The sequence below is a fragment of the Macrobrachium nipponense genome, chromosome 44 (assembly GCF_015104395.2).
Source record: "Macrobrachium nipponense isolate FS-2020 chromosome 44, ASM1510439v2, whole genome shotgun sequence".
NCBI classification, from domain to species: domain Eukaryota; kingdom Metazoa; phylum Arthropoda; class Malacostraca; order Decapoda; family Palaemonidae; genus Macrobrachium; species Macrobrachium nipponense.
In genome coordinates this window covers 47,155,893-47,170,701 of record NC_087221.1, presented here as the reverse complement: position 1 = coordinate 47,170,701, position 14,809 = coordinate 47,155,893, and the positions used below count along the sequence as shown (strand labels likewise).

The 14,809-nt window shown below is 46.6% G+C and overlaps 1 protein-coding gene across 1 annotated transcript; it reads right to left on the bottom strand.

Annotated features, from left to right (window-relative positions):
• Positions 1-5,480: 5,480 nt before the first annotated feature.
• LOC135204298 (CUE domain-containing protein 2-A-like) lies at positions 5,481-14,050 on the bottom strand (the record flags this gene model as incomplete). Its single annotated transcript, XM_064234453.1, is given in 2 exon segments — positions 5,481-5,967; positions 13,919-14,050. Coding segments are annotated over 2 exon segments (279 nt in total), but the record flags the coding sequence as incomplete, so codon positions are not given.
• Positions 14,051-14,809: the final 759 nt, after the last annotated feature.

Genomic DNA, 14,809 nt, shown 5'->3' with positions numbered 1-14,809 from the left:
TGAACCAGACGGTCACTGTCGTCAGTGCGCCGTCTGTCCACCGCAGCGTCCACCATCTCTCCTGGGAAGAGAGACGTGGAACTCCGTAGAGGTCCGTTTCGAAGTCCCAACGCCGCTTCACGCCCGGCCGCCCTGGAAACCCGAGTAAGGACAGCGTCCCTTCGTCGGAGAACCAGGTTGGCCCACAGGTTCACCGTCTGGTGGGCAAGGAAGGAGATGGCTCTTCCTCCAGACTGGCAAAGTCTCCTGAAGGCCGAGTCATCTTCGTGAGAAATTCCCCCGGAGTTGGCTGCGACTTTAGATACTGTGAGGGACCACAAGATCTAGCCAGGAGACGGCCTGGAAAGCTGCCATGGCGGTAGATTCCAGGCCGAGTGCCTCTTGCTGCGAGAACCACAGGTTCTCGGACAGGAGCTGCTGCAGAGACACACCCGGAGTCAGCCTGGCTAACTCCGGGTTCACCTGTTTGGGCGGCATCGGGTCTTCAGATGGCACGTAAAACCGCCGCTGTCGTAGCAGAGGAGGTGGAAGCAGCTTGCTCGACCTGCCAGACTTGAGCGAACCGTCTTGTCCGGAGACAAGCGATTCAACCTGGTCCAGCACTGAGTTTGCAAGCTCCGACCGCGGCAAACCCACCGTCGGTCTGGGTTCCCTCTTCGGGCCCCAGAACGACTCGAGCCGGGACGTGGGCTCGGATGGTGGGAGCGGCGATCCTTCCCCGAGGTCGTTGTGCTGACGAATCAGCGCAATAACCTCGGCAAAGTTCCTCTGGATCTCAGGAGTGACTGCATCCTGTGGAGTTGGACCGTCCAGTCCCTCGAACAGGAGCACCTCCCGAGACCCTCCTCCCTCAAGGAGAGGAGCAGCGACAGCCCCCTCTCGGTCTCCTCCAACCACCTGTGCGTACGACCTGGCTGGTCCGAGAACCGAGCCTGGTACGTACGACGCGGTGGCGGGATCCTGAGGGGCGCACCCCTCACGATCACTCCTCAATACCTCGCCCCTCCCGGTGTAACCTGAGGAGGTTGAAGGTATGGGAGAGGAAGACCTGACGCTCTCTCCTCGCTCGCTGGTAGAACCAGCGGGCTTGGAGGACTGCAGGCGATCGCCAACCAACCCGCGGTGGCGATCGAGCTGCAGACCTAGTCGAGCCGTCTCGCTGTGGAGAACGGCTGGACCGAGAACAGCGGCCCCGGTCTCGTGTGTCAGAGGAGCTGGTGCTGGTCGCCGTACCCGATCGCTCTCTGTGAGAGCGACGGTCAGGCGACCGGCGAGCTCCACTGTCACGGTGAGATCGGTGCGGTATCCTCACGGTGCGTCAGTTCGCTGGTACCAGCCGTGGCTGTGCCGAAAAACGAACGGGGGGACCCATTCCCAGCCTCAGGCCCGTGGCCGGTCATGGACCGTCACGTCCGCCCTGTAGCCATCTTCTCGCCGCGAGAGCGAGAGCTGGCCTGGTGAGAGTCGCGTGAGCGGCTGCACCAGTCTTCGCTCCGTGCCGTGAACCTGACGCTGAGCGGACTCAGAGGTCTGGTTCCTGGCTGCACGGTCGCTGGTAGGCGACCGTACACTCGGTACCTCTCGCGAACGAGTGGCCGAGCCGGACCCTGCTGCTGTGGCCGACCACTGACAGCAGGTGAGGAAGTGCCGGTGTTAGCCGGCAACACCCCTCTGGGTCCCCGTAGTCTTCTTCCTTGCGGGAGAAGAGACGGGTCCTGCTCCCGAAGGAGCAGGGCGACCAGTGGAAGAACCCCCCGTCTCACCAGAGCGAGACGGGCCCTTAGAAGTTCCCGAAGGAGGACTTCTTAGGGGGGGGGAGGCGACCTTCTTCTTCTTCGGCGGGGGAGCCTTAGAAGAAGAGAAGAGGCGGCAGCCGACGACGACGACGAAGAAGACGATGAAGACGACGACGACACCTTCCTCCTCTTCTTCTTCTTCTTCGTCAACCTCCTCAGGACCGACGTCAGATCTGTCATCCCGAAGCAACAGGGCCCGGACGTACCTGTCCGAACAGACCAGCATCGGGAGCAGCGGCGCCAGGAACAGGAACAACATCAGCAGGTGCGAGCATCACAGGAACGGTAGACGAGACCGAGCAGGAGGCGCAGGTACAGGAACGGCAGCAGTGGTCACGGCAGGTACGGCAGACTGTGTAGGCGGTCCAGATGGGCGGACCAGCGGCACAGACATCCTAGGTACCGGTGGGAGGTCAGGGGCGAGCTCTTCGGGCACATGAAGTCCGGTCGCGGCAGCACGGCAAACCCAGGTGGCGGCATCACACTCCCCCGAGTTACGGCGACTGGCCCCTGCACCGATGTAGTGGGTGTCACAGAGACCGCGTGCTGGGTGTACACCAGGTGAGGAGGTGAAGCGTAGCCGGGTGTTGTAAGGGTCGTGGTGTGGTCGAGACCGTTGCATGGGTGACCGCCACGGCGCCAGCGAGATGGTAGAGCAGCCCCTGGACACTCGGCACGCCCTGCAACCCCAACGATGCCCCACACCTGTCCGAGGTCATCCTTCGCGGCAACCGCACCTGAGGAGGCAAAAGTCGGGTGATTAGGGGGATCCTCTACCCGCTCGCCCGAAGACGAACGGATAGAGGACCCAGAGTACAACTGGACGTCAGGGTATCTAGCGCCCTCCTCCACACTCGACAAGTCAGGGGAAGAGAAGGACTAGACACCCCCCCCGAAGGGGAGGCGCGAGACATGGAAGTTGAGCGGGCGGCAGGAAAGAAGACGAATGTCCGTCACCAAAGGAGTCGCGGGAGAGCTTTCCGACGACTCCTTTGCAGGCCTTCGTTTCTTCCTGCCCTCATACAAAGTCCACTGCGCCTCCGACCAATCATTACACACATCACAGGGCTCGGCTCGGGTGCATTCGCGCCCCCGACACCGAGCACATAAAATATGAGGGTCAATCTCCGGGAACGATCTGAACTTCCCGCATTTACGCCCTTCGATACCCGGGCAAAGTCTCCGTGGGTAGCGAGGCGAGGAGATTCCATCATAATCACTAATTGAAGCAGCAATTAATATGAAAAAAGAGAATAATTGTACTTACAATAACTCTTTCACACACAATTACAACCAATACTTAGAAAAGCAAACGACGAGAAGCGGGCAGAGAGCGTCGAACAACACGTCCATCCACCGCGAGGCCGAAAGCAAAAGTGATTTGTTTACCTCCCAGTCGCGCGCGCGCGCGCCTGTCGGACAAGCAGTTAACTACCGAACCCCTTGTTCGAAAGCTTACGACCTATCCAGCTGCCGCTAGTACCTTCCTATTGTAAAAGGACCGAAGGTTTGTATGCCGTGTCGGAACAAAGAAAAAAAAAAAAGAGGGAAGGCAGAATTAAGACTCCAAATACAGACTATAAATATATTTTACATAAATGTAACATGGTCATGATTCTTAACTGACAAACCCACTTCAGGAAGACCTCCTGAATTTCCGCAGTCCTCCAGACCAAATAGTAGTTTGTACTTACTAGCTTCACATTCCAATATAAGAATGAAGACCAACCATGTAAATTGAAAAATGTAGTCAGTTACTTCCTTCGCAAGATACACTAAAATTCTTTTGAATGGGACTAAATTTAAGTTGATAAAAATAAGGTTTTTGCAGGTTTTCTTGACAAATAACAGCTCAACAACGCTATGGTAGCAGTCTTCTCTTCAGGGAAATAAACTTACAATGTAATGACAGCATGAGATGCCAATGAAACAAGAATGGAAAACAAATATATTTTCAAGAGCTTGATAACAAGCTCTTGGTTAAATGATACAGGCATAATTTCTTTTCACGGTATTTGTAAAACTAGTACTGTTTTCACTACACTCGCCTACAAGGGAGGAAAAAGAACACATGAATTAACAGAACTTGAAAAAAAAGTGACAAAATTACACCGATGATTTGAAGTAGCCATTTTTTTGTTTAAGAGAATTACACTTGCAGTCACTAATAGAGTAACAATTGGCAATTATTACACGGGAGGATTACCATGCTGTCATTTTTACTGAAAGGAAGGAAGTTTGGCAGAAAACGTTGAGGTAAAACCACACCAAAATGAGATCTAAAATCTGGCGATTATTACTTTTTGCGATAAAGTATTCTGCTATTTTATCAGAATTTCAACTTCTCTATTACTATAGCTTGTTACAAAAGACAAAGATACAGGTCGTCTCCTTAATTTATTGCAAAGGCATAAGCTTTCATAAGCTTCACATAATATAGTGCCTTCATCATACGAAAGGGAAAAAATATGTTGCAGGTAAGCCTTTGTAACATTTTGGCTGAATTGTTTAGTGAAAATTCTTTAATGCTGAAAAAAATAAGGTAAGAAAAAGCACAACCACCATCTTGATAAAATCAAACGACAAGCAGAAAAAACTCACTGAAATTGCATTTCAATATTTTCCAAAAAAAGTCAAATGTAATCAAGCTGCTTAATTACATCAAACAATGACAAAAGAGCTGCCTTATAAGTGAACAGAATTTAAAGACTCCCACAACCTTGTAAGATTCTGGGAAAGTTAAACTACGTATACGTTACGATTAATGAAAGCCCCTTGCTTGGTAAAAATATTATTTCCAGATGTTTTGTAAGTAGCCTTCACTACAGAGAATTATTCCGACCATCTTTGCTGAACTCATTGCAATTTTTCCTACATAATCCACTATTTGAGAGATTTCTTTCCTAACACAGGTAAAATCACATAAAAGAATTAATAGCTTGAGGGCACAACCTATCATTTCGTACGCATTAAAATGCAGCGTCTTAATCCACTGTTATTTCCATCCCTACTCGAGACAAAACAGTACTATTCTTTACATATACAAAACATCAAATAAAAATTAGCATCTAAATAAATTAAAGAACACATATACTTCGGGTTTTAATAAAACTAACTTTAGCTGCAATATGGAACATGTACATTATAAATCAATATAATTTAAAACTATGTTAGAAAAAGTTTACAAAATATATTAGGAAATTGCAATTAAAAAATAACTACTCAATTCTTTTTTCAATTTTGTGGTATCACAAACACTAGGCAAATTATATACCAAACATTTCCTTAAACCTATATCATAAGTTGACACACAACTGATTATGTCACAAAAGTTTAATAACATACAAAATTGATATATGAAAAACGCTTGTAGACTTCCATTATAATAGCTTCCTAAAAGTAAATAAAAATGGCATGTTTGTTCAGCAAATACAAACACTATGCTAAAATGGGATTTAACAAATTCTTGCTGTCTTGCAGTTACAAACAAAAGCTTCTCACTTGACAATTTCTCAATAGAGCATATCCTAAGTTTTAATCCTATTCCACATAGTAATTCCAAAACTAATTGACCTAGATAGCGTACTATCGTTAGAAGCAAAGATCTACAGACCTTAATATGGTAACTAGATTCTTCCTCGTTTATCATCTTATTAGATGTATACACCTGTAGAAATGTGGAAGTTCTTTGGTACCTAAGTAATATCAATAAAACATATCTACCTTTACTTACATCAAAACAGTCACTGTTTAACACTAATAAACAACACTGAACGGCTATGAGAATTCCGAGGAGATTACACATGAAAAGTTCAAAGAGACCAAGGAAACACATCAAGACATCACTCAAGCACTCTGACTCGCCGCACGCTTCGGAGCGCAGGGCCACGAGAGAGTAAAAATAAATCAGATGTTGTTGACAAAAACAAACCTTACCGCCCTGGCCCATTCCAGCAACCATAATGTCCCTAGTGAGGTGACGACGACGGGCAGCGGCAACATAGTAAGGTTTGTACCCTGTGGATCAGTGGAATCTATATTGCTTGCCCGGTTTAAGGTGTACATATGTCTTCTTCATGTCAGTTGCTTCTTCCTTCTTAATTTCAGTGTACCTCTCTCCCTTGAGACTCACAACCTTGTTGTCGCGGTAACGGATCATCTTCTTGCCTTCCTGAAAAGCATTACAAAACAAGACAAAACTCAATAAAATACCTGAAAGTACAGGAGTCAAATATTCACTTTCACCACTATCTTACTCAAGAACTTTAGTTTCATACAGAAGAGATGACAATATAAGAGTTTGGGTAATAAACATGCAAAAGAGTGTGCAGTACCATACATTCATGTAATACTCAACATAAGTGCAATATTTAGTCCCTTTTATTACCCCAAAAACACACCATGATGCTTATCATATACCAAATATAGAGATGAAGTCCAAATTTCTTGTGGCCCCACACTTATGCTAGCTATGTTACATATAAAAATATTATGCTACAATTGACACACCTAAGTGTCATTATAAGCTTTGGCTTATATGGTAAAATAGTAAGATAGGCTATGACCCTAGATGTACATAATATATTATAATATGTGCTTGAAAATCAAAATGGAAATAATAAATAGAAATTAACAACAAATGTAGAAGACAAATGCTTTAAATACTGACAAGACAATGCTTTCATTTATGTTAAACTACCAGCTAAAATTAGTTAGCATAACTGCTATCACACGATTACTGAAAGTAACAGTTTACCATATAAGTCTATCTGAAAATACCAAATTTTGTAACTAATTTGTATTTTTCATAACTAACAAACCTGAGGTCTTAACATTAGGATTTACTAGCGCCAAGCTGGGAAACCGGTAGAATTAAAATTTACACTTGTTGAGATCCAGGGACTAATGGCATCCTATTACCAAGGTCAACGCGGGGCATGTATACCCAGAATGCCACGGCTACTGTGACCCATCAGTTATATTTCTAACCCAGTTTTAGACTGCTAGAGGGGTGGTTCGAGGTGGGCCTTTAACTGTTAAGACCTCAGGTTTGTTAGTTATGAAAAAATACAAATTAGTTACAAATTTGGTATTTGTTCATACACGAAACAAACCTTCGGTCTTAACATTAGGATAGACTTACTATTGGAGGGGGAGGTAAGTCTCTACAACTGACTGGAAGTTTGCCACCTTATCCATTTCCGAATATATAGGGAAATTCTAGAGAATGGACAATGAACCTAGGACCAAAGATATAAGCGGATCTATTGGCTTTCTCCCACTGGGTGTAGATACCATTCTACTGTTTACTCTTGTCCCTGCGGACTGGATCCACCTTCACCCTCTTTCCTTATTATCCAGAGGGGTGTGTTGCTACTGAAAAGTATATCATCAGCTAAGATAGCTTCAACAGTATGGCTGACCATCTCACCTGCATCTAGTCCGTTCCAGCACATGACGGTACTCTCCTTCATATTGCCCGTAGTTAAAGGAGTAGGAAGAAAGTAGTAAAGAAAAAAGACCAGTCATCCCATTCATTCTACTTTCATACCTTCATCTTAGACTAGACGCAAACTGACCCGCCAGGGGCACTGGATGAACTATATCACTTGTTGGGCCGCCACCACTGGACCCAAGGAAAAGGTGTCCAAGGATCTATGGGCAACATCTTTCAAATAAAAATGAGGTGAAAGTTGTTTGGCGCTTCCACACGCCAGCTTTCAGAATTTTATCCACAGACATGTTCTTCTTAAATGCCAGGGAAGCACTCACACCCCTGATGTCATGAGCTCTAGCTCCCACCTGGCTATCTGACCCTCTGTCTTCTGCAGTATAAGCATTTCTGATTGTCTCCCTTAGCCAAAATGATAATGTATTCTTGGACACTTGCCTTCTTGTTCCGGTCCCTGTACTTACGAACAACTCTGGCACCCCGGCCTGAGGTGCCTTGTTCTCTTTAAGTACTCCCTTAGTGCCCTGACGGGGCACAGGAGCATTTCAGCTTTGTCGTTGTCTACAAAGTCTGCCAAGGAAGGTATGGTAAAGGAGTCGAATCTGCCGTCTACTATTGTTGGATTTTGGGTCTTTGCCACGAATTCTGGGACAAACTCAAACACACACCATTGATCTCCAACCTCTCGAGTGCTTTATGAGATATGAGAGGCCATTGTAGCTCCCCCACCCTTTTGGTTGAAGCCAGGGCCAATAAGAAGACTGTCTTCAGGGTCAGGCTCCTATCCGTGGACTGCCTTAGCGGTTCGTAAGGGGGTTTTGTCAGACTACTCAGTACCTTGGTCAGATCCCAATCTGGGGCTTTTCAGCTCCTTTGGTGGGCATGACTGTTCAAAGCTCCTCATCAGCATGGCCAACTCCCATGAAGACGATATGTTCCACTCCTTTCATTCGTAAGACTGAGGCTAGAGCAGCCCTGTACCCCTTCACTGCAGATACAGACATATGTTTTCTGTTCTGAGATATATCAGAAAGTCTGTAAACCAATCACAGTATGCTGACCACTTCCCTTGGTATACTGTCGCAGATGATTTTCTGATATTACCTGCCATCTGAGTTGCTGCTTTCTGCGAAAACCCTCGCTCTCAGGAGGAGATACTTGACAGTCTCCACCCGTGAAGCGATAGGGACTTCACCGACTGGTGGTACCTCGCCACGTGAGGCTGACACAGAAGGTTGCTCCATGGAGGTAAACTCTCTTGGCACATCTACTTAGGAGTTCCAGTAGGTCTGGAAACCACTCTGCTTTCGGCCATAACGGGGCTACCAGGGTCCATCTTGAGGTTCTGAGACCGCATTACCCTGTTCAGAAGCCTGACGGATTAGACCAAAATGGAGGAAATGCGTACACGTCCAGATTGTCCCAGGGGTGTTGTAGCGCATCTTCTGCTGCTGCCTCTGCGTCCGGGACTACTGAACAATACACTTCCAACTTTTTGTTGTACCTGGTTGCGAATAGGTCTATGATCGGTCCTTCCCACAACATGAGCATCCTGTCCACTACCTGTTGGTGTAGGGACCACTCCGTTCCCAGAATCTGATCCCTGCGGCTCAACTTGTCGGCCACTATGTTTCTTTTTCCCGGAATATACCTGGCCTTGATGTCTACCAGTTTCTCTATAGCCCACTGGTGAAGTTGAACTGTCATCACATGTAACTGCCGAGAAACTAGGCCTCCTTGCTTGTTTATATAAGCTACTACTGTGGTGTTGTCTGACATCAATACCACCGAGTGTCCCTTTACTCTCTCCCTGAATTCTTGTAGAGCCAGGAAAGCTGCTTTCAACTCCAGCACGTTTATATGGAGTTCTCTGTCCTTGCAACTCCATTTTGCTGACACCCCCATCAACTCCTCCATATGGGCTCCCCAGCCTTCTAGTGACGCATCCGAGAACAGCAAGAGGTCTGGGGAGGATTGTTGAAGGGGGACACCCACTGTCAGATTGTCGTCGTCCACCCACCACAGCAAGTCTTTCCTCACTTCTGCCGACAAGGGAATTTGCTCGTACGGGTGATCTACTGTTGGTGACCAAAACTACCTTCATCCTCCATTGTAGGGACCGAAGGTGTAGCCTTCCTTGTGGTACTAGCTTCTCCAGGGAGGTTAGGATTCCCAGCACCACCTGCCACTGTCTTGCTGGCTTGTGTCTGCTTTCCCAAGAGAAAGGCATTCACCACTTGTTTGCATTTCTGTACTCTTTGGTCTGTCGGAATACTTTGGCTTGTGTTGTGTCTATCACCATTCCAGATATTCCAAATGTTGACTGGATCCAGCTGCGACTTCTGCTGATTCACCACATACCTAGGCTGTGACAAAGCTGCAGGAGGGCCGCCCTGTCCCCTGAGTAATTTCTCCCTGGACTTTGCTATCACCAGCCAATCGTCCAGATATTTATCAGCCTGATCCCTGAGCGTGCGCCCACGCCGACACAGAGGGTGACTCTTGTAAAAAACTTGAGGAGACGTTGTCAATCCGAAGCACAGGACCTGAACTCGAAAGCTTTCCCTGCAAGACTGAAGCGGAGAAATTTCCTTGAAGACTGATGGACTGGTATCTGAAAGTATGCGTCCTTTAGATCGACTGTCAGCATAAAGTCTCCGATTCTGACTGCTTGTAGAACCGTTTTCGGAGTTTCCATCTTGAAACTGGTTTTCCTTATAAACAGATTCAGCGTTGACAGGTCTATTACTGTCTTCCACTCCCGTTGGCTTTGGGTACCAGGAAAATCCTGCTGTAAAAGCCTTTTGTCGGACTGCATACTTGTTGCACAGCTCCTTTTTCCATCATCTTCTTCACTTCGTCCTGCAGAATAGTGGCCTTCTAGAGATTGTGGGCATACTAAGTGACGTGGGGTAATGGTTGATCTGTCAGGGGCGGGGTTACCTCGAACGGAATCAAATACCCGATCCTGAGAACATCCACCACCCACTGCTCTGCCCCTAGTTCCTGCCACACCTTCCAGTGATTTGCCAGGCAACCCCCACTGGTGTGGCCGATGATGGGAGGCGCCCATCCTATCTTCTTGAGCCTCTCCCCCTTCTCTATTGCCCCTTCCTCTGTTGTTTCTATTGTGAAAGGGCCGATGCGTTCTCCTTTGGGGGAAGAGGGTCTGTGACTCTATTAGGGATGCTATGTCTCACTGGTTTCTTTCGAGACACTTGCTGTTGTCTTCCCTCCAAAGGAATAGTTTGACTGTTAGAGGTTTTCCTAACTGCCTGTTGCACCAACCTATCGTTAGTGTCCATCCTTCTTCTATCTATCGCTTCTTCCAGTATGACCTCTGGCAACAGTAGTTGCGATTCCAAGATATCCCCATTCCTCATTGCTAACAGGGAAGGGGAATCCATCATTGCGGCTTAGTCTAGCCAATGCTGCATCTCTCCTCATTAGCAGGATATTTGCCCAAACATTGGACTTACGTTTGTCAGGTACGCATCGCCTTGGACCCTGACTGTAGTAATCTAATGACAATGGTTCATCCACTACTTTCCTTGTTGCTTCCGAGGATGCAATTTTCGCCACTGCTGTTGACCAAAGGTCTAACCAGGACGCAGCCTGAAAGACAGAAGAAGCTGTTGCTTCTAACGTGGCAGCCTCTTGGTACGTCATCGAGGGGCACTCCATTTTAACCTGATCCAAGGTTAATCCAGGCCTTAACCTTACAACATTAGGGTTCATTTGTCTAGACAGCAAAGGGACCTTCGGTGTCGTATAATATTTCCTTTGCTTTATCATTGGAGGGGGAATAAATTTAAATGATCTATTAGATCTTAAGGAATTATCCCTCCCTGCAATCTTTGCGTTTACGTGTTGCAAGACCGATTCCGCATGACTCGAACAAGGCAATTCATACGACACCTTGGTATCCCTCTTTAGTCCAAACGCCATGTCAATTCCAGGAGGAAGCATACTGGCCGGTGTTTCTGTCTTCTCCGAAAGGCTATTGAATTGACGAATCAAATCAATAACCTCTGCATACGAGGCCAGAAACTCTTGGTTTTCTCCTTCCTCCGGCTCTAGTGTACCACTCTCCGTCACGAGATGTTGTCTCGCCTCTATCTTCTGACAGACGGCCCGGAATTCCACGGCCGCCTGCCCCTACGGCCGCGGCTCTTTGATCTTTGCTGGCCGCTGTTGGCTCGATCCCAGATAGTCAGCAGGGGAACGAGAACGTCTCACTCTTTCTCTGCTCACGGATCTAGAGCGAGAAATCTCGTCTAGATCTCCAAAGATGAAGGCTCCCTTAAGACAGAGGTAAGTTTCGTCTTTATTAGCATTGGCATCGTTTTCGAGCGTCGGCGAGCCCGGGGTCCTCGGCCTTCTATCCAGACGGCACACTGCCTTCCACGAAACGTATCCGCCGAGTTTGCCAACTCTCTATTTTTCGTACTTTTAATAGGAGCCTTATCGTCCTTCGTACGTATTTTGAACGCCGTTACGGGCGAAACTGGGACCTGCATTCCATCCTCTGCTGCACCCTTTCGCCGCCAACGTCGATTTTACCAGAGGTATCGCAGTTTTTGCGATCCGAACTGGCAACTCCGCCTCGGCCGCTAGCTCGCCGCCGTCACCTCTCTCGCTTGTTCGGACTCTTGCGAACGGCTTCGTCTGGCAACCTTGTGCTTAATAGCCACTGATTTTCCGACCTTCTTGCTGACTTGGAAAAGACAGTCTCCGTCCGAAGAAGAGGAAGAATTGATTCTTCTCCTCTTGGCCCGAGGATCCGCTAGGAACTCCCGAATCCTCCTCCAACGCTTGACTGGCGCTCGCGTCGCCGTGACGTTATCGGACTTAGCGATGACGCCGAACTAGAGGAAGAAGACGAAGAAGGCGAATCACACTTTCTTTTTGCCTCTCTTATTCATTCTCTCCTCTATATCCTGTAACTTCCTGCATTACAGTTTGCATTGACGGATCAGAAGGCGTTATTAGCGTCTGGGAGCCGCGAAAAAGGCCGAGAATCGGTCTGTGACGTTCATCACGCCTTGCCATCTCAGAGTGTGACGTATGTTGTGACGTCATCCCTCTCGTAGGAGAGACTGAGAGGTTTCTGCTGGAACCGCACGTTTGCTGCCAAATTACCTCCCACGTTCTGCATCGCTGTAAAGACTGAGTGGGATGGTGAAGCAGCGGCATTAATTCCCATAAATTGCAAGCCCGGGGGATGAGGAACATTCAGCGCTGCCGGACCCTGGCTGAACCGTGACGTCATATAATGCGCAAGCAGACCATCCAAGGTTGGTACGCCTGGTAGGCCTAGCGCTGACCACGTACCATCTAACCTATGCGCTTGCGTAGCAGGAGCCTGGAACAAAGATGGCGGATCTCCCCCTCTACTTGCTGGGAAGAAGGAGATGCAAATTATTCATAAAATTACCCAAGGCCCCTCCCAGACGTTTCGATACAGAACCGCTAGGAGAAACCGAAGGGGTATGAGACAATTCAAAAAGCAGGTGGAGAAACATATGGAGCAGCCTGGTTATTACCGATACAAAAGAAGCCGGTAAGGTTTGGTCATCCAAAGATGGCGTCACCCCTTTCTTTTGTATTGGCTTTTCCCATAGAACTTCTTCCACTGTTCCACCGACAACCGCGACAAACAGAACACGGATTAGTAACCGTACATACGTTTTCCCTGCACCTACTACAGTTGGATGAGGATCCGTCGACACCGAGGTTAGGAACCTAGAACAAGGGAAGCCACTGACTCCTGGGCATTTCCTTTGTCTCCTCTTCGAAGCGGTAGACGATCCCGATGTTGAGGCAAAATTCTCCATCATACCACGTATACACTCTTACCACACACTGATCACACTTGGAGAAAGAAAAGGAATGAAAAATAAAAAATGAAATGGATAAAGAACGGGCAAACTGAAAAACCGGCTTTAAATGAGATAGACAGTAACACGTCTTATCTTAAAGGCGGTAGGAGGAAAATAACTGATGGGTCACAGGTAGCCGTGGGCATTCTGGGTATACATCCCCGTGGACCTGGTATAGATCCATTAGTCCCTGGATCTCACAAGTGTAATTTAATTCTACCGGTTTCCAGCTTGGCGCTAGTAAATCCTATGTTAAGACCGAAGGTTTGTTTCGTGTATGAACAAATGTTATTTTATATAAGTTGATGTGAATAAATTATCATATTTCAACTGTTTGCAATACTCTTTCATGGTTATATTCTCTACAAATAACTGTATATACAGTATGAAAGGGAAGGTGGTGAGAAACTTACAGAAGATCCTGTGGCTCTAGTAAATGTTTACAATCAGAAGGAAACTTTAAGCTGAACCAATTGTCCTTTCAAACAGTTGTAATCTTCTCTCGTACCATTGTCTGGTAGGTGAAAACTACCAAGAGCAAAATGAAGTTAAAACATTTAACAAGACAGAACACACCCCATAGTGTAAGTACACTTGAGAAAGTTGACCAATTAACAGTAATACTATCAAAACTTCTTTCATATAAACTGACAAAAAACTTTTGGGTAGAACAAAATCTAAGCTTCCTTGTCTGACTTTCCTACACATACCTGCACATACAGAGTGGAGTTCTTAACACTCTTCTGCTTCATTACATTTAATATATGACAAACAACATGAGCACTCACCCACTTAGGAGCTACTGGTCGATGTTCTCTTGCGTCATCGTCGTGATCCACGAACCCGTAACGATTCAGGATGGAACTTCTCACTTCTTTGTCGTCAACTTGATTCTTGTTACCCTTGGCACCAGGCATGAGCTGTACCGGAAAATTAATAAGATTTTCACTTAATTGATAAAAATCTGTCAAGCTGATAAAACTTGCATGAAACTGAGATTGTTAAATTGCATAAAAAATGGTAAAGGAACTAACATGCCTTCCAGCTGATAAAACAATGATCATGTAGCAGGCTTGTTGCCAGAAAAGAGATATAAACAATAGAAAGTCAAAGCTACGGAAATTGACCATGTGGAAACTGATATAAAAATTAAATGAAAGTCAAAGTAGACTGAAAGCTAAGCATCTGGGACTGAAGTAAAGCTAAACAAAGCCTTACTGAAGCTTATTGTGTGCTGCATAAAGACAGATTGTATGTTGTACATCCTTCAAGCTTTTCCTTTTCATCCAATTCCATTTAATTTTATTGTCCAAATTCTTACATCTAAATCAGACTTGATACGAAGAAAAAAAAAACAATAAACCCATGCTTACCGCAAACAACATTAAAACACCCTCAAAAGGATTAGACACAACAGAAAAATGTCATAGACAAATGTACAAGCACCACCACTTATAATAAAATGATATTGTTATGTTACATAAAGTTTTCATACATACTTACCTGGCAGATATATACATAGCTAAGACTCCGTCGTCCCCGACAGAAATTCAAATTTCGCGCCACTCGCTACAGGTAGGTCAGGTGATCTACCGGCCTGCCTGGGCGGCAGGACTAGGAACCATCCCCGTTTCTATCATATTTTCTCTCTTCCACCTGTCTCCTGCGGGGAGGCTGGG